The sequence below is a fragment of the Pectinophora gossypiella genome, chromosome 24 (assembly GCF_024362695.1).
Source record: "Pectinophora gossypiella chromosome 24, ilPecGoss1.1, whole genome shotgun sequence".
NCBI lineage: Eukaryota > Metazoa > Arthropoda > Insecta > Lepidoptera > Gelechiidae > Pectinophora > Pectinophora gossypiella.
Genome location: NC_065427.1, coordinates 6502657 through 6521831, shown reverse-complemented (window position 1 = coordinate 6521831; position 19175 = coordinate 6502657). Strand labels below are relative to the sequence as shown.

Sequence of the window (19175 nt, the reverse complement as noted above, 5' to 3'; positions counted from 1 at the left end):
AGCTGCTTTTTTGCGAATAATCGCATGAAAACCATCCGTGTGGGCTTCGGCAAACATACCTGATGCGCTACAGCGGGGCGGAAGCCGCAACAGCATTCTGAAAGCGTTATTATATTGGATTCGCAAGACGTTGTAGGCGCGTTTGGTATATGCAACCCAGAGGCCCGCCGAGTAAAAAGACTGACAATAAGCTTTAAAAAGTGTTATTTTAACATTATTATTATGCATGTTTTATTTTTGTTTTTGGATACAAAAGATGACCCTGTTTATTACACCCAAGCACAATTACATCTTCCACCCATTATTATTCTGAACAAAATAAAGAGAATCGATATAGGTAGCAACGTAATTCTAATAATGTGATCCACATATCAAGCAACAATGATTTTTATAGCTTCTGCCATTAGATTGTATTTTGGAATAATTATCGGAGGAGCCCGGTGGCGCAGCGGTAAACGCGCTCGGTCTGCGATTGTTGAAGTTAAGCAATTTCGCAAAGGCCGGTCATAGGATGGGTAACCACAAAAAATAGTTTTCATCTCGAGCTCCTCCGTGCTTCGGAAGGCACGTTAAGCCGTTGGTCCTGGCTGCATTGGCAGTCGTTAATAACCACCAATCCGCACTGGGCCCGCGTGGTGGTTTAAGGCCCGATCTCCCTATCCATCCATAGGGAAGGCCCGTGCCCCAGCAGTGGGGACGTTAATGGGCTCGTGATGATGATGAGTATACGTACCACAAATTCGGTACAAAAAAAAAGATACAGGTGACACTGCCAGCCACGTCCCAAACCGATATAACCTATACAATTAACCAAAGATAAACTATCCTATTTTTATCTCGCAATATTATAAAAATCCGACCATTAGAAAAACGTGATTGTCCGTAACGCCGGCTGGGTATCTACTAATTATCACGTCGCCTTCAGATAGAGATATTTTACTTTTTTCTGCTCACCCACTTAATAACATTCTTCACGCCGCACTGGGAAGGACGTGGAGTCGAATCATTGTGATCGATATCGTCACTGGAAAAGCAAAATTACGTAAGCGCCAAAAGGCCATTTTGAGAAAAGTCCATTTAAAGTCGTTTTCGTCTTTTTATCATAACTTTTTATCCATCTATCTACTGCTACTTTAGGATATTTTGGCGTTTACGTAATTTTACTTTTCCACTGACGATATATTTTTTGTGGCTTACCAAACGTAAGTATGTAGTCGTTACATGAATCATGTCAGGGGCCTTTGACTCAATAATAACCCTTACACCAGGGTTGATGAGGTTGGTATTCCACCTCACAACCCGCACGATAAGAAGAACAAACGTAATTAGAATAGATAATTGATATCACGTGGTTTCCAGGGTTTGTACCCGGTTAATGGCAATAGGCTCGCCCTCTATTACATGGGACTTAAACATAGCGGGCGAGGTGTGGGTGTATACTGTAGGGACACGAATACTAATACATACACTTTACAACCATGTCACATTAACTTTTTTGACAATTTAAACCGTAAGCCTCATTAAATATCAAATATGATAGTGCTACAGGGTTCTAAAGTGGGTACATGATATTGCTCATGACTGTATACACTTTGAAACCATGTCACGTTAACTTTTTTGACAAATTGATAGTGCGACAGGGTTATCTGTACGACAGGGTGGGTCTGTACACCTCTGCCGGAAGGCATACAGTCTTCGGGGACACAAGCTGTGTTTCTTCTGTATACCTTTTTTCTTTATCTACAATAAAGAAAAGGCTGATCACCCGATTGTCCGCAAGTAAGATGACCCGTTCTTCGGAGCGCACGTAAAGCAGTCAGTCTCGGCCCCTGGCTACTGTTTCCTTATGTAAGTATGTAAGTAGTCGATACATGGTCATGTCAGGGGCCTTTGGTGGCTCAATAATAACCCTGACACCAGGGTTGATGAGGTCACTGATCTCACAACCCACACGTGAGAAAGAAGGTAAACAATTAAGTAATTAGATAGTCACTTTATAAGGAACTCCTATAGTACACTACCCACTCCACACCATCTCTGTGCGCCCGCGCACCCTAATGCCCTCGTCGCCAGCGGTCATCGGGCGGAAGTCTACCAAAACTGTTCATTTCGATCTCTAACTCGCCTCAACAACTCCATTTTCGGGGTACGAAATACTTAGTGCGGGTTATGCTAACTGTGGTGATACTGACTGGGTGTGAGACTAGGTATAAAAAGTGGTTCAGAAGGGCGGCAAATAATATATGCGTGTTCACTGTAAGGCGTTTACTAGTAGACTGAAATAATGAATACTTACAAAAGTTCTTAAAGCTAGCTTATCTCTGAACTTATCTCTATGTTTACATTAACAAGTAATATGAGCTACGCTATAATAGCAAATAAAATGGTATGTTCCACATACATACATACATAAACTCACGCCTATTTCTCACCGGGGTAAGCAGAGACTATAGAATTCCATTTGCTTCGATCCTGACACACTTCTCTTGCTTCCTCCACATTCATCAATCGCTTCATACACGCACGCCGGCACGATGGCATATTCATGGTATTCCCTCTTAACTTATTTTTTTTATCTATTTAAGTACTAGCTTTTACCTGCGGCTTTGCTTGCGTTATATTCGGGGTAACACGGTTCCGCTTTTCTAAAATGTACAAATTTTTAGATTCCAACCTTGAAAACTGCGAAAAGTTCCATATAAAATGTCACCCCCTCTTTCTTCCAAACAGACGCACGATGTTTTTTTAGCCTCAGAAAGTTCGCATACAAATAAAAAAAATGCTCCATATAAACCCCCCCCCCCCCCCCCATTTTAGAGAAGTGGAAGTTGAACATCATTTGCCTGTATACCTGAAGGGGTAGGCAGAGGTGAAAATAATACTAATAGGTCACCCCCTCCTCGCCAGCTATGTTTAAGTTTCTTAAAATGTAAAATGTAAATGTGATAGAACCCCTAATATTAAATTGACCAACACTTACTTGTTCGGTTTTTTCTCTCGCACCTCTTCTTAGAAAGTTTACAACCTAAATAAGGACAAAAAACATTTTCTATCTCTCCGCTATGCTATGGGAACGCTTCCTCCGTTTGAAGCTTATTTGGTAATGAATGGAATAAGATAAGGATTTGAATTAAGAGATTTGACTCTTGAGTAGGTATCTACTCTTGACCATTTTATTATAGAGATGATGAAATAAAGCAAAATTACTTAATCAGGTTTGATTTATTTCATAAATTGATAAAGTAAATTTCAACAACCTTATATCGTCATAAATTGAGATGGACAAAACCACAAATCAGCTAAGCTTACTAAATATTCTTTTGAAAATTCAATTATTTCACTGTAAAGTACATTTTTTTATCAATAGATGGCGTTGATTTTTACAGCGCCACCTAGTAACAGCTTGGAATACTAGTTTACAAGGTTTAGCGATAGGTTTACAAGATACATTAGTAGTTCGGCAGTATTTTGATAGAGTGCGCCACAAGGACCAACACCGTAAATAATTTCATACTAAATGTAGCCAACAGATGACAGTCAGTATAACCCAGCTAAGACGACACGTAATACAATTTTATGTTTAATGTTTCAAATCAACTGTCTTCTCAATTTAGTCGAGTTTTTGTAAAAAGTAGTTCTTGAAGTCGATAACAATGTTCCTTGTCTATGGCTCAAACGAATTTTTCAACCAGTCTGTTGCCGCTACCGTTTCGGGTGGTTATGTGACATTTTGCGAGCGAATAGCGCCGTCAATAAAATGCTGTGAAAGTGTTATTTTAGTCGTTTGTGACTGAAATTTGTATGAAATTTTAAGTTTATGAGGGGAGAATTGCTGTGCAGTGTTTATTTGTGCGTTGGATCGACCTTTTCTGTGTTAAATCGTGACCTGGAGTTGGGAATCGGTAGTTAATACCGAGCTTGCCGGTTCGTCTTGTTATGGTGAGTGTATGATCGATATTTTACCCCCTTTTAGTGTTCAATTTGTGCCTTTTTGAACATAATTGCAAGTTTTATGCACATGTTACCGTTACATAGACATTACACTAGCTTTTTGTAGGAAAACAACTTGATTTGACTTATGTATTGTGTTCGTTGGCGAAGCCCTGTAAAGGCACGTTTTGTCTGTTATTTTTCCCATTGGATTGCTAGTTCCGGCTAATTAGACACTAAGCTACCTGCCAGACAGTCATTCATTAATTTATTATGAGGGTGCGGTTATTGTTTACGTGGATTTTAAACTTTTGTTGCCTTTGAATGACATTTTATGTTCGTTAGCGTTTGAACATTTAAAATTTGAAAAAATAAAACAAAATTTTGCTTATCCCTCGTTTGGGTTTTCTAGTGATAGCATAAAGTAAACCTTCTATTCCTTCTAAGATTGTTTTTTTTTAATTATTAATGTATAATGCAGGTACCTATTTATGTTTTGTCAAGTTATTTTCAGTAGTTTAAAGATTCAAATCCTTATTTGATAATTAATTGTGTACCTAAAAGTGTACTTCTTCATGGGAATCTGTTATCTGAGTAGGTACCTAAGTACTGTTTACAGATTACAAAATAGAAAAACCTAATTAAAAAATTTTTTTTTTTTTTGTTTTGGTTTTCCCCGAAGGGTAAGGCAAAGGGAACTATGCCCATACAGCCATGTCTGACGTATTTTTTTTCTTGATGATTAATGAAATGATGAAAGGTGATGATGATGAAACCTAAGCCCCCACCCTCGGAGTAGACTCCTACTCCGAACCCCAAACGAATTAACTCAAAAGTCCGCATAAACTTTTGAGTTATGAAGCGGCTTCCCAGCACGAAGCGAAAATAGGCAGATACACTTTGTTTATTGAATACTCCAATATAATAACACTCGCGAATGTCTTCCGACTAACTTAATGCGATCATTAACCACAAAACACCACTTCGTATTAATTATTTAGATTACTCAATGAAGAAAGCAACTGTCCCGTTCCCGTTTCCCGCCGAAAAGCCCCTAATTAAAAAATTAAAAAGTAATTCAGATTGTTGTTGTTACCATTTACCTATCTATGTATAGAATAGGCAAAGGTAGTAAGCCATACACAGCCTTATCTTTTATATTATAATTTCTTCTAATTTGTGCAGGCACATTAGATTAATTTTACAATAGGTTCTAGGTACCTACCTATATTTTTTTCCTGATAAGTATGTGTGTGTCTCATTCACACTTGACTGTAAACTATGTTCTGGTATGTTACCAAGCTAATTTTAATGGACTATAAACTATCCATATCTAATGCATTGTGTCTGCATCTAAAAATAGGCACCTAATACGCCAGAAAAATAGGATATTTATTTTTCTAATCCCCCACTCATTAGGCTGTTTAGTGTGTCAACACATCCCTATAGCTGGTATATTTATCTTAACACCCTTCTAGGGGTGTCAGTGTGGTTGGAACTGTTAGAATGTAGAACTAAAATTAGATTATACTGTAGAGGTGATATTATAAATTATATACCTATATCGGTCTTTTTGCACAGAATATTGACATAAAAAGCACCTTCATCAACCCGCAATGGAGCAGTGTGGTGGCCCCCGTTGACATATCCGGTTGTTTGAGGAAGCCTGTACCCAGCAATGGGATGTATTAGGATGTTCACTTATTTGTATGAATAATATCACTTTAATAAAGATATCATAATGGTCCTGTTTCCAATAGACACCGCTTAATTTTAAGTTATACCTGTCACTTTCTTATCCGCCAAAAAGGAAAGGGACGGATAATCAACAAGCTAAATATAGAACATACACCACTTTTTTAGTCTTAAACGACCCTTTCAAAATTATAACATAGGCATATAACCTGTTAAAATTAAGTTGAAAACACACATCCAGATTAAAAATTAACGGCTCTTAAAAATGACAAATGTAACATAAAATAAATTAGGAGGTGTTTACTAGTATCTGCACCATTCATACATAAGTAAAAATGATTTTACTTAAATGGAATGAAATGGGTTAGCAGTGACTATGGGATTCCATTTGCTTCGATCCTGACACACTTATCTTGCCATTCTCTATACCTTTATCTACATTATACAGTACTTAATTTGCCCAAGACATAATCATCATTAATTTATGAACCACGCTCTTGTCGGTGTCGCATTCTCCACTCTTGTTTCTCAAAAGCCAATTCCTTGACTTCCTTAAAGACACCATGTTCGCCTTCTCTTGCCTTTCCCTTTCTCTCTTTCTATCTTCTTCTATCGTGTGGGTTGTAAGGAATACCAACCTCATCAATCCTGGTGTCAAGGTTACTATTGAGCCGCCAAAGGCCTACTTACTTACCTATATCAGTAAGTAGTAACCGGGACCAACGACTTAACATGCCTTCGAAGCACGGATCATCTTACTTTCGAACAATCAGGTGATCAGCCTGTAATGCCTTCCCTTCTATGACGTTTTTTAATAAAACAAGGCATCAAGGTAAGTAATGATATGAAATCAGCATCATAAGACTATAATTTCTCACATCCTCTAGTACAATGTATGCACAGTAAAACCACGTAAACGACAATTTAACAGGTTTTAAATGGTTCTAGTTGGTCTATGAATGGTCGAGCATGAAACCCGTTATGTATGAGTTATGATTTACAAGATTGTTTGCAGGGCTTTTTGCATAATTGAATCGTACATCCTTTGACCTAGTTAGTAATTATCCAACACTTCTTATATTATAAATGCGAAAGTGTGTGCGTCTGTTTGTCTGTCCACGTTTCACGGCAAAACGGGGCGACGAATTAACGTGTTTTTTTAAGTAGAGATAGTTGAAAGGATGGAGAGTGACACAGCCTGCTTATTGTCTCTTTCTAACCCCCCCACTTCCTTAAAATGGGGGGTGGAAGTTTGTATGGAGCATTTCGCAGTTTTTTTTTGACATTTTATATGGGAGTTCTCGCAGTTTTCAAGGTAGGAAGCTAAAAATTGGGATATTAGGAAATGCGAGCCGTGTTACCGCAAATTAAACGCTAACGAAGCCGCGGGCAAAAGTAGTGTCATAAAATCACGCCTTAGATACCCTGACTCCAGTGTTGACGAGGTTGGTACTCCACCTCACAACCCACACGGTAGGAGAGAGAAGACGCCTTAGATCACAATGAACGGTCTTCCGTTCGGAACATACCACACTCCTTTACTGTGGTTTATTGGAATTGGAAAAATATCCAAACTGATGTCGAGAGGAGCATTGAAAATACCTACAAATAACTGTTGTAAAAATACCAAAGACGAAATATTTTAAACTTAAACACAGCAATTAGATCATTAACTGCCTATATACGTCCCACTGCTGGGCACAGGCCTCTCCTCAATCAACCGGAGGGGGTATAGAGCACACTCCACCACGCTGTTCCACTGTGTGTTGGTAGAGGTGTTTTTACGGCTAATAGCCGGGGAAGCACGGAATCATCTTACTTATTCGGACAATCAGGTGATTCAAGCCTGAAAAGTCCTTACCAAACAAAGGACAGTCTCACAAAGTGATCTCGACAATGTCCCCATCGGGAATCGAACCCGGACCTCCAGATCGTGAGCCTAACGCTCTAACCACTAGACCACGGAGGCTGTTAAATTAGATAGTACACGTTAATGTATACCTATACAGCCTTGTAACTTCGCGGAGACTTACATCATTGCCGCTATTTTTGCAAATTAGTGCGCTCAGGTTAATGTTACAGTTTTCTTGTGCAAAATCGGTCGCTGTTATGTTTTAATGCCGCTTAAAATAGGTCGAAAGTTGAGCCAGTTTTTATTTGACGTAGAAATGTAGGTTGAATCAAGGAGTTTCAATTTGAATAGTTATAAACACAACTTCCGAACACAGTTGTCTTGGGGGAAAAGAAATATCTACTTAGATTACTCATATTGCATCAAAGTAAAGCAAGAGCATAGCAAAGAGCAAAATGATTGAAAATGTTTGGACTCGGACAAAATTCTTCTGAGTCATTTCTCTCTTTGTGAGCACACGCTAGGTACTTCTTTATGACATAAACTCACGCCTATTTAGAGGTAAGCAGAAACTATGGAGTACCAATTGCTTCGATCCTGACATACTTCTATCGCTTCCTCCACATTCATCAACCGTTTCACGCACGCCGGTTCAGGGTAGATCGTACTAAACTTTTTCAAAAGACATCTCCAATTTGTTCAATTTACGTCCTTCTAGGTCTTCCTTAGTGACTTCTAAAGTACCACTGCTGGGCACAGGCGTCCCCTCAATCAACCGAAGGGGGTATGAGATATACTCCAACACGCTGCGACATTGCTGGTGGTGCTAGTAGTCCGGAACCAACGGCTTAACATGCCATCCGGAGCACGTATCATCTTACTTTCGGATAATCAGGTCAATCGGGTACGCATGAACTTCCGTGTTCCAAAAATCTCCACGAAGCATACATCAAGCTACGAGTATCAAGTCCCGTGATTTAATGCTAGTACCAGTAAGTCGTAAACCCAGTCGAGTACATAAACTGTAGTTGCCTGCCAACGTACAATAACACCCGTATAAGATGTTCACTCGTCTCTTCCTCCAATCGATGCGGCCTCAGCTGAGCATTTTGGTATTTCTTCGACATTTACGTTCTCGACTTGAGGTCTTTACTCACTGGAGTCGAGCATATCACACTGCCAACATAATAATACAAAAATAATGACGTCATGCCTTGAGTAAACTCGAGTTTTGAGCTGAGTTCGAGGAATACAACAACTGAGGCCGGACTGAATCTCTCATGTGGGTTGTGAGGTGGAGTACCAACCTTATCAACCCTGGTGTCAGGGTTACTATTGAGCCGCCAAAGGCCCCTGACATGGCCCACGGGACCAACGGCTTAACGTGCCTTCCGAAGCACGGATCATGTTACTTTAGGACAATCTGGTGACCAGCCAGTTATGTCCTAACCAAACTAGGGACCACAAAGTAATTTTTGTGATATGTCCCCCGGGAATCGAACCCGGGACCTCCGGATCGTGAGCCCAACGCTCAACCATTGGACCACAGAGGTCGATATAAATGTACTTGTAACGCTAGATAACGGACGATATCGTTCTGGATTCCGACTAATGGTGTTTGTCGCACACAGATGTTGTGATGCTCTGCCTGGTGTAGAAGATGTTAAAGAATACAGCGACTTTAGAGTTGACCACGTAGTTTTATTAGATAAAATTAAGCACACACAATTTGCGTTATTAGATAGGTACACAGTTGATCGTAGAAGAAGAAGAAGGTATTGCCATTTTATGAATTAAAAAGTAAAAAATAATAATTTTGTTGGATGTTGCCAACATGCTGCGGCCTAACAAGACAAAGTATAAAATTATTGTTAAGTCTTATATTATTACAATTATATATTTTTTATAGTTATTATAATTTACAATAGACACTTATTACTATTATGTCCTTATGTTATAGCTTATACTGAAACTCTATGGTAACGGTAATACACATATGCCCGAAAGCGAGCGAGTGAACGTCTTTCCATTCGGAGTGCGGACTTGTAAGGCCCGCACCTTTCCATCGCCGCCTGGAAAGACCTTCACTACTCTGGCCATAGGCCAATATAAGGAAGGTGAGCTTGGCTCCCTCATTATCACCAAAGTGCCTACAGCTATGTTTGGTTGGGCATCGCGCCACTTGGGCCTGCATTGCAAGGTATTTAAGTAATACGTATGCCATACCTTCCAAAATCGCTGCTTCATATTTTCGACTGTTTGCCAAAAATTGAGTCTATTTGATGGAATATCTGTGATGTCTGGCTCAGGGTAGGAGGTAAGCGGACCCCCTGCTATAAAGTGACCCGGAGTCAGATAACTAAAATCTGCAGTGTCTGTGGAAGATAATGGCATAAGCGGCCTAGAATTCAATACTGCTTCTATCTGACACAAAACAGTATTTAATTGTTCATATGTAAGTACATTTTTTTCTATGGTTCTCTTTAAATGATACTTCATACTCTTAACGGCAGCTTCGGCTAATCCAGCAAATACAGGCGAATAACTAGGTATGAAATGAAATTTTACGCCTAAGCTATTGGAATAATTTTGCACCTGTGACTGATGGTCTTTACATTTATTAAGCTTGTACAACTCAGCTAAGTGGTTCCTTGCGCCTACGAAGGCAGTTCCATTGTCGCAAAAGACTTCAGTGGGCAGTGATCTCCGCGATATGAAACGCTTGAAACAAGCTAGAAAGGTGTTTGTAGATAGGTCTGAGGCTAGTTCAAAGTGAACTGCCTTTGTCACGAAACAGACGAATATGCAGACATATCCCTTTCCAATTAAGGCTCGTCTTACTCTGGAGTTTTTAACTTGCACTGGCCCAGCGAAGTCCAAGCCGACTACCTGGAATGCCCTGGAAGCTGTGACTCGCTGCTGCGGTAGGGAACCCATTAGCTGCTTTGCAGTATTTGCTTTGATTCTGAAACATGTTAGACATTTATGTGTTATCTTTTTTACCTGTCTAATACCATTTATAAGCCAGTATTTTTGATTTAATTGCGATACTAACAATTTTGGACCTGCGTGAAGTAATCGTAAATGCTCATGACGTATTATAAGTTCAGTTATTCTTGAATGTTTTGGCAAGATAATTGGGTGTTTTTGTGAATAAGGAAGGCTAGAATTTTGTAATCGACCCCCTACTCTCAATAGTCCCTTATCATCGATAAATGGATGCAGAGGCTTAAGATGGCCCTTAACATTCTCGTTGCTTTTTAACGACTGAAACTCGTCCTTGAAATACGTATTTTGTTCATGTTTTATTATAAATAATCTAGCTTGTTGAAGCTCCACGCTAGACAGATAATTTGTATTTATTTTAGTATTTTTATTTTTGGGTTTACTATTATGCAAAAACCTCATCATATACGCAATGACACGCGTCATTTTATTGAAATCCGAATACTTTCCTAATATATGAGAAAGATTATACGGTTGTGTAGTTACAAGCACTACGTCACTGGAGGAGACGGAGCTGGTCTTCATTTCAGGTAAGTCATCAGGCAACTGTATATTGTTATTAAATGTATACTCCCTGTCTTTCAGAAACGCCGGCCCGTGCCACCACATTGAGCAGGAAGCAATTTCATGCGGACTCAGCCCTCTGCTTATATAATCTGCAGGGTTTTCTCGTGTATTCACGTACAGCCAGCGCCATTTATTGGTCAATTGTTGAATTACCCTTACCCTGTTCGAAACGTAGGCTTGCAATCGCGTAACTTCCGTATTTATCCATGCCAATGCGACTTGTGAATCGGTGAATAAGAATACATTATCCACTTTTATTTTTATTGTTAAAGTATTATATACTTTCATCATCAATTGTGCTAAAAGCAAGTTGGCGTTGAGCTCGAGCCGGGGAATGGTCAAGGGCTTCGTGCGTGGATTAATTCTCGACTTGGAACAGAGTAAGGATAATTCAACCTTACCTGTTGCGTGTATCACGCGCAGATATATGCAACACCCGTAGCCGGTCGAGCTGGATGCGTCTGCGAACCCAATTAACTGCACTGCCTCGGCATTGGCGGGCACCTGGATATTTCTGTTAAAATGTATAGGCTCCATAGAAGATAAGCTGTCAGCAAACTGCACCCATTCATCCTGCACGTCTTGCGGTGGCTTGGCGTCCCAGTCGACTTTCTCAAGCCATAATCTTTGCATGATGACCTTAGCTTTTACTACGATAGGGCTTACAAACCCTAATGGATCATAGAATTTTGATATTTGGCTCAGAATTTCCCTTTTCGTTGAGGACGGAGCATTTATTGTCTCAGGAGATTTAATTATAAAACAATCGTTTTTTGCATCAATGGTTAGGCCTAATGCCTTTATACTGTAATTTTCCTTTTCAAGGTCTATCTCGTCTAATTGTTGCTGATTACTAGGAACGTCTAGCAAAACGTCACTGCAATTTGACGACCATTTGTGTAGTTCAAAGCCTCCCAGTTTAAGTAATTTGTTAATCTGTGCTTTAGCTTCAAGCAGTTCATGCATATCAGAATTAGAATATAAAACATCGTCAACATAAGTGCAATTTTTTAATATAAATGAAGCTAATGGAAACTCATCTTTATATATGTTTGCTAGTTCAATTAAACACCGTGTCGCGAGGTAGCTAGAACACTTCAAGCCGTAGGTAACCGTATCCAAGCGGATGCATTTGATAGGCTGGTCAGCCTGTTCTCGCCATAAAATATTTTGCAGAGAAGTGTGTTCAGTATTTAATGTCACATTCCTAAACATTTTTTTTATGTCACTGTTGAACGTGTAATCACCAAGACGATATAGTAAGATAATATCAAAAAGATCCCTTTGTACTATAGGTCCATTGAGCAAAATATCATTTAAGGAGACCTTTCTCTTTGTTCTCATCGAACCATCAAACACCACCCGCGTGCGGGTTGTTTTGCTGCTCTCATTGACCACTGCATGGTGAGGCAGAAAATATATAGGTTCCTTATTAAAATCTAAACAATCGAAATTTATAAAATGAGCGTGACCCAGCTCTATATACTCGTTTATAAATTTTGTGTACTCTGTGAGTAAATTAACATTTTTATGCAATTTTTTTTTCGAGGTTTAAAAACCTATACAGTGCTAAATCAAATGAGTCACCCAATGTGTCATTAACCTCAGATATTGGCATTTTTAAAGGCAAGTCTACCTGAAATTTGTTGTTTTCTAATGTTACAGTTGACTGAAAGTGGTTTTCAACAATCTCATGCTCTGAGGAAACTTCTTTAAAGATTTCAGGGACACATTCAGTCTCCCAGAATTTTTTAATTGTGTCATTAATGCCCGAGTCACACTTGGTGCATAAAAGAGAAACAACTTTGGTTACCTCATGTTGTGCAGGTATATTGCCTGCGATGATATGACCGAATTTAGTATTGAGAATACGTGGTGCCTCCCCGTCCTGCTGGCATGCCTCGCAGGGGCCGGGATTACTCGTTGACAGGTGTGGCTGCGCCGCCGCCGCCGCCGCCGCGTCGCAGGTACCGCTGCACTGCCGCTGGACCTGCGCCGACGGTGACGTCGGTTGAATCACCTGAAAAAACACATTGGCACCGATTAGCATGTTAATATCTGATGGTTTGTAGTACTCCTCATCTGCTAATTCTATGTCTGATGGAATGACTAAGGTGGAAGGGTTAATTCTGGTTTGGGGTAACCTGCATGTGATTTCATCAACTACATGGCAATTGATGGAAGTTTTATATGGTGACTTCAATGAGTGAATCTCTAGGGGCACTGAGTATTTTACATTGCTTTTTGAATTTGTGACACCTATAATTTGGTTTGTGTCTTGCATAGGTGCCACACCCAATATATCCACGACCTTGCTGGTGACAAGTGATGCTTGAGAGGCGGAGTCCAAGATGGCTTTAATATGCACCTCTCTATTATCTCGAGCAATCAGCTTGACACGCACTGTGGGAAGTAAAACATTATTATTTTTGCCAGACAACATAATGACAGGATCGGTCATAGGCCTCTCTTTGTGGTGAATCAAAGTATTGTGATTCAATTTACATTGTCCACATTTAAAATGGAACCTGCATTTGCCTGGATGAGCATTTAAGCATGTTTTACATAATTTTTTACTCGTCACGAAGGTGAGTCTCTCCGCTGAGGGCAGAGTTTTAAATGTTTTACAAGAATAAATTTTATGATCTGTGCACTTACAGTATTGACATCCTTGCTTGGTCTCCACTGGCGCTATGTTGACTGTAACTGGCTGCTGGCTGACTGGCTTCCATGAAGCCAGCTCCGTGTTCTCCATAGCCAACGCCTGTTTCTCTAAGAACTCGAGGAGCTTGGTGACAGTAGGGTCCACGTTCGCATCACGCTCGAGTTGGAAAGCACGAGCGGTTGTCGGATCTAATTTCCGGGTAAAAATACAAATTAGAATGGGGTCCCACTCATCCACCTTTGCATCCAAGTTTTTAAGAGCCGCTAAGTTCTGTTTAATAGTGGAGACAAAGTCACGAATCTGGCTTGCCTTACTTACTGTACAGAGATCTAACAGCGAATTTACATGTTCATTTCTTATTTTATATTTATTATAATACCTGTCATTAAGTATTTTTAATGCTACCTCGTAGCTGTCATTGACAAGTGGTAAATTCTTAATTAAATCGTAAGGTTCATTCCGCAAAAAAGACCTCAAATAATGTAGCTTTTGCAAGTTGTCAAAGCTCGTATCCTTGTGGATAATAGATTTGAAAAGCTCTATAAATTGCACATATTCACTGTACGTGCCCGAGAACGGGTTGATTTCGATAGTTGGTAATTTTAAGCTATTGTTACTTTTATGTACCACATGGGACGATTGAACTTGTGGCTGGGGGCATGTGAGAGTACTCAACTTTATATCTATGATGTTTAAGATGGAGTAAAACTTCTCCTCGCACTCACTGATGTTCTCTGAATTATCGGGGTCTAGATAGAAAATTTCCTTGTTTACATTTTCGTATTCCGCGAACGTAGATATAGCACGGTTACGACGGACCTCTAGTGTGTGCGAAGACAGGGATTCTACTCCATTTTCGACTAGTGTATTTAACAAACGAGTCAAATTACCTTTTATATATCCTCTGGTTGACACTAACTTTTTTAAATCCTGATTAGGAGGACTTTCACTTGCCTTTTCCACATCCATTGTATCACAATTTCGTTACCAACTATATTAACTATTAAGTAAACTTGTTTATAGACAATTCTAACTGTAAATTGTATTATTTTTCAAAATATCGTCAGCAAACACGCACTCATAAGAACAAGTAAATTAAAATGGCGGTTCCTGAATGAAAAACAAATACCGTACTTATAAACTAAGCGTCTCTTTTCGTCTCGCTCACTCGCACTGGCACAGCTCGTTGTGTCTCGCTCTTCCTTGTGGAACGCCGCAGGAGTCCGTCGTCGCACCGTGTAGCCGTATCTTGCTTCTCACTCACCCTAAACGAAGTATCGCTCGATAGAGCGAGAGAGGTATCGTAGGCGAAGACAAGTCCGCTTGCAACGTTAGGTGACTTCCACTGCGTAGCTTCTCACTTGCTCCTGTTGAATACCTAGATGTAGGAACGAGATGACAAATAATTTGCTGGCAGCGTTGATTTGGTCGTATAATAATTTCTTGATACCAAACCAAAATGGAGGATGACTTTCTTGAAATTAATTTTGCTTTCTTCTCGGTATGCTCCTTGTCGTTTTGAAAGACTGGATTCGGAACAAATAGGGACCAAATCTGGAACTCGCAGTCTCCACAATAATTTTCTCGTGGGTTTTTTCTTTGGGTGGACGGCTGTATAGACGGCACGTCGTAAAATCGCACTCTCAGAAAAATCGCAACTCGTTGGTCGGCGCTTCTTAAAAACCTCTTCTTAATGCCGGCTTCGAAGGACCATGTCGCACACAGATGTTGTGATGCTCTGCCTGGTGTAGAAGATGTTAAAGAATACAGCGACTTTAGAGTTGACCACGTAGTTTTATTAGATAAAATTAAGCACACACAATTTGCGTTATTAGATAGGTACACAGTTGATCGTAGAAGAAGAAGAAGGTATTGCCATTTTATGAATTAAAAAGTAAAAAATAATAATTTTGTTGGATGTTGCCAACAGTGTTTTTCATGGAAATGAAGAAAAACGATGTCGTTAACATTACTATTGTCTTGGTTTAAAAATGCGGAAAAGATTGCGAAATACGAGTATCGCTTTTACGCTTTAAGTCTGGTTCCAGAGCAATGTTTAGGATTTCTGATCTGCATGGCTCCCCGGTGGCAAACATTTTATTTTGTTTATTTGAGAAACAAACAGCTACAGTATCTGGGGGCACGGTACTACCCCCGCCAAGATGAGCAAATTACAATTACACCTTACATATGTATAAATCTTAGCATAAACCAACAAAGTTTCCACAACCGAATAGTACAAATGTCAAGAGTGCACAACGAAAATGAAACATAATAGTATTTAATATTATAATTACCATATTTGTACCCAATTGGGTCGTGTACTAGTTTCAAGATAAATTATGAAATTCTGATTACTAAATAAAGACAGATCTAAAACTAACGAAAAACATTTTCTTTTTTCTATTTAACTTATTTATGAATATTCATCAAGAAAAACGTAATAATAAGTCCGACATTTTATCACGTTTTTCAATGGCCAAACATATTCAGTAGACAATGTGATAAGTGATATACCGATACGCCATCTATAATGATCGAGCCAACTGTGTTAGTGAAAACAGCACTTTAGATAAAAACTCCTTGGTGCAAGTCGGTTAAGTTGGTCTAACAGTAAGCTCGGTAAGGTGTGGATACTTGTTCATCTTGCGATGGATGTACCTCTGACTTCTCCAATTGGGATATAGTCGTGAACTTTTGTGTTACCTTAAGTAAAAATGCCTGAAAAGGAATCGTGGGAAACATAAGGTTCGTGCAGAATGTACATGATAAGATAAACTTAAGTTTATGGGACAGTAGCACCGCTTTAAAACGTTCAAAACTTCTAATTACAGGCATAAAATCTTTATTTAATACTAGTGGCCTGTCCCGGCTTCGCACGGGTAGATATTTGTTTTTTTTTTAGGAGTAAATTTAATAGAGTAGTAACGGTAGTAATGACATAACGAATATTGAGGCTCATGATTCTGAGTTAATATGAAGGGCAATTTTCCGTCGCAAAATTTATGTTTTATTGCTGTTGCTTTTTTAAATTATTTTCAATATGTTTACGATGATTGTTACGATGGAAATTTACACTTGATATTAACCCAGAATAATAATGAGCTGAATCACCCCCCTGAGAATTCGTTACGATTTCACTTACACCCCATACAAGTACGTACGGGTAGCCATACAAAGAGGTATGACTGTTAGTGAGACCGAATACTGAGGGGGGTGATTCAGATCATGATTCTGAGTTGATATCAAGAGTCGGAAAATTCATAAAAAAATAGTGTTATTTAAATTATTTTCAGTTCCATACTTTTACGACGGAAAATTCCACTTGATATCAACTTAGAATCATGGTGTCTCGAACTGTAATCAGTTCTCGAATTTAAATAATCAAATTCATAATAATATTAAAATACATCATATCGATTTTATTTTTACTCGAGTGAGTAATCGATTTGTAGGTTATTTATGTCATAACAATACTGGCCAGAAAAAAGTTGATGCTTTTGGCGGGCTGTCATTACGAAAAAACTAAATAATTTTCAGAGAACAAATGAAAGTGCATTAGAACAGAGAACAGAAATCAGTGAACATTCAGATTATTCAGAAACAGATCAGAGCAGAAGTAACAGTGTGTTTTCGGATATAACAGTCAACAACGGTTTTACCAGGCTTCCTGTCGATGCGCAGGAAGAGTGTTCGGTCGACAAAGGGAGCAAATGAAATTGCATTAAGAGGAGAGAACAGAGGTCAGTGAATATTCAGATTATTCAGAAACAGATTAGAGAAGAAACAGTGTGTTTTCAGGTATAACAGGAAGAATATTCAGTTAAGTCTTATAATACTTATATATTAGTCCTAATTACTTAGATATCAGTTATGCTATATTTGTATTATCCGATACAAATCGATAAAGAGAACAACAGACAGTAAACAGTAAAACGGATAGTAAAACAAACAGTAAAACATTGCAGTAGGTAATATCGTTGTGGTGATTTATCAGGTAATCAGATGAATTTATCAAGGCAATCTGAGTGGACAGGGATGGCTGTAAGGGGCGGTTGGAGGCCATTCGCGGGGTTTCACCCCATATTCAAACATCGTGGGCTTTTTACCCTATATTCAGACGGCTATGGGCATGTTGTCCATTTGTGGGTATTTTGCCCCATAGGTATTCATATAACTATGAAACATTCTAATCACATATTCTAACATCGTTGGTTTTTTACCCTATATTTAGACAGGTATGGGCACGTTGCCCATTTGTGGGTATTTTGCCCCATAGGTATTTCATATAACTATGACACATTTCAGTTTTGGAATGTGATTCAGAATTCAGATAATTCGTGACCTTACATCATTATGTATGGTTCACGACATGGTGGAGGTGCTGGGATCTCTTGAACATGTAATTTAGTGTTATGATACCCAGTACAAAATCAGTAGATACAGAACAGTTGACATCAAATCAGATGGACCTAATTAGATGGACCAATTCAGTTGTTAAATCAGATGGACCTAATTAGATGGACCAATTCAGTTGTTAAATCAGTTGACTTAAATCAGATGGGCCAATAACAGTTGTTAAATCAGTTGGCTCAAATCAGATAGGCCAATAACAGTTGTTAAATCAGTTAGCTCAAATCAGATGGACCAATAACAGTTGTTAAAACAGGTGACTCAAATCAGATGGGCCAATAACAGTTGTTAAATCAGTTGGCTCAAATCAGATAGGCCAATAACAGTTGTTAAATCAGTTAGCTCAAATCAGATGGACCAATAACAGTTGTTAAAACAGGTGACTCAAATCAGATGGGCCAATAATAGTTGACTTAAATCAGATGGGCCAATAACAGTTGTTAAATCAGTTGACTCAAATCAGATGGGCCAATAATAGTAGTTAAATGAGATGGACCAAATCAGTTGTCAAAGCAGATTGACCAGATTATTTGCGAATCAGATCAACCAAATCAGTTGATAAATCAGAAGGACGAAGCCAGTTGTTAATGTTATCGACATCAAATCGGATAGACCATGTAACTGTTGACCATAACAGTTATCAACATCAAATCGGATTGACCATGTTAGTTATCAACATTAAATCAGATAGACTATACCAGTTATCAACATTAAATCAGATTGACTATACCAGTTATCAACATAAAATCAGATTGACTATACCAGATATCAACAAATCATAAATCAGATCATGAAATCAGATCAGTTGAATTGAGTTGTTAAGTTTGTTGTCAGTCAGTTCATTTACGAGTTTCGAAAAGTACTAATTCATTGATTTTATGTTTTTGGGGTACAAATTTTATTATGTTTTACTTCAATTTATATTGCAAAAATTCAGTGTAAACATGTTCGAAATAGTAAGTATTGTCATTAGAAGGAATACCAACCAGTTGCTAAGAGTAAAGACCAAGTTTTCAATTAATTATCATATATTAACCAATTCATATA

The 19175-nt window shown here is 38.8% G+C and overlaps 2 protein-coding genes across 5 annotated transcripts in view; one reads left to right on the top strand and one right to left on the bottom strand.

Annotated features, from left to right (window-relative positions):
* The first annotated feature begins 3708 nt into the window (after positions 1-3708).
* The window catches only part of LOC126377829 (IQ motif and SEC7 domain-containing protein 1), a 296986-nt gene continuing 281519 nt past the window's right edge, over positions 3709-19175 (top strand). For all 3 annotated transcript variants that reach the window (XM_050025768.1, XM_050025762.1, XM_050025761.1), the window contains exon 1: positions 3709-3939. The gene's annotated coding sequence lies outside the window, so the exon portion shown is untranslated. The remainder of the gene's footprint in view (positions 3940-19175) is intronic.
* LOC126377880 (uncharacterized) lies at positions 12544-15559 on the bottom strand. 2 transcript variants are annotated; one of them, XM_050025929.1, is made up of 2 exons: positions 14606-15559; positions 12544-13903 (listed from the first exon to the last, which is right to left on the bottom strand). In XM_050025929.1, exons 1-2 carry the CDS (start codon positions 14682-14684, stop codon positions 12579-12581), a joined length of 1404 nt encoding a protein of 467 aa, XP_049881886.1. In that variant the 5' UTR covers positions 14685-15559; the 3' UTR covers positions 12544-12578. The 2 variants fall into 2 exon arrangements, with proteins under 2 accessions (XP_049881886.1, XP_049881887.1); XM_050025930.1 differs by having other exon boundaries at positions 12930-13070; positions 13709-15559.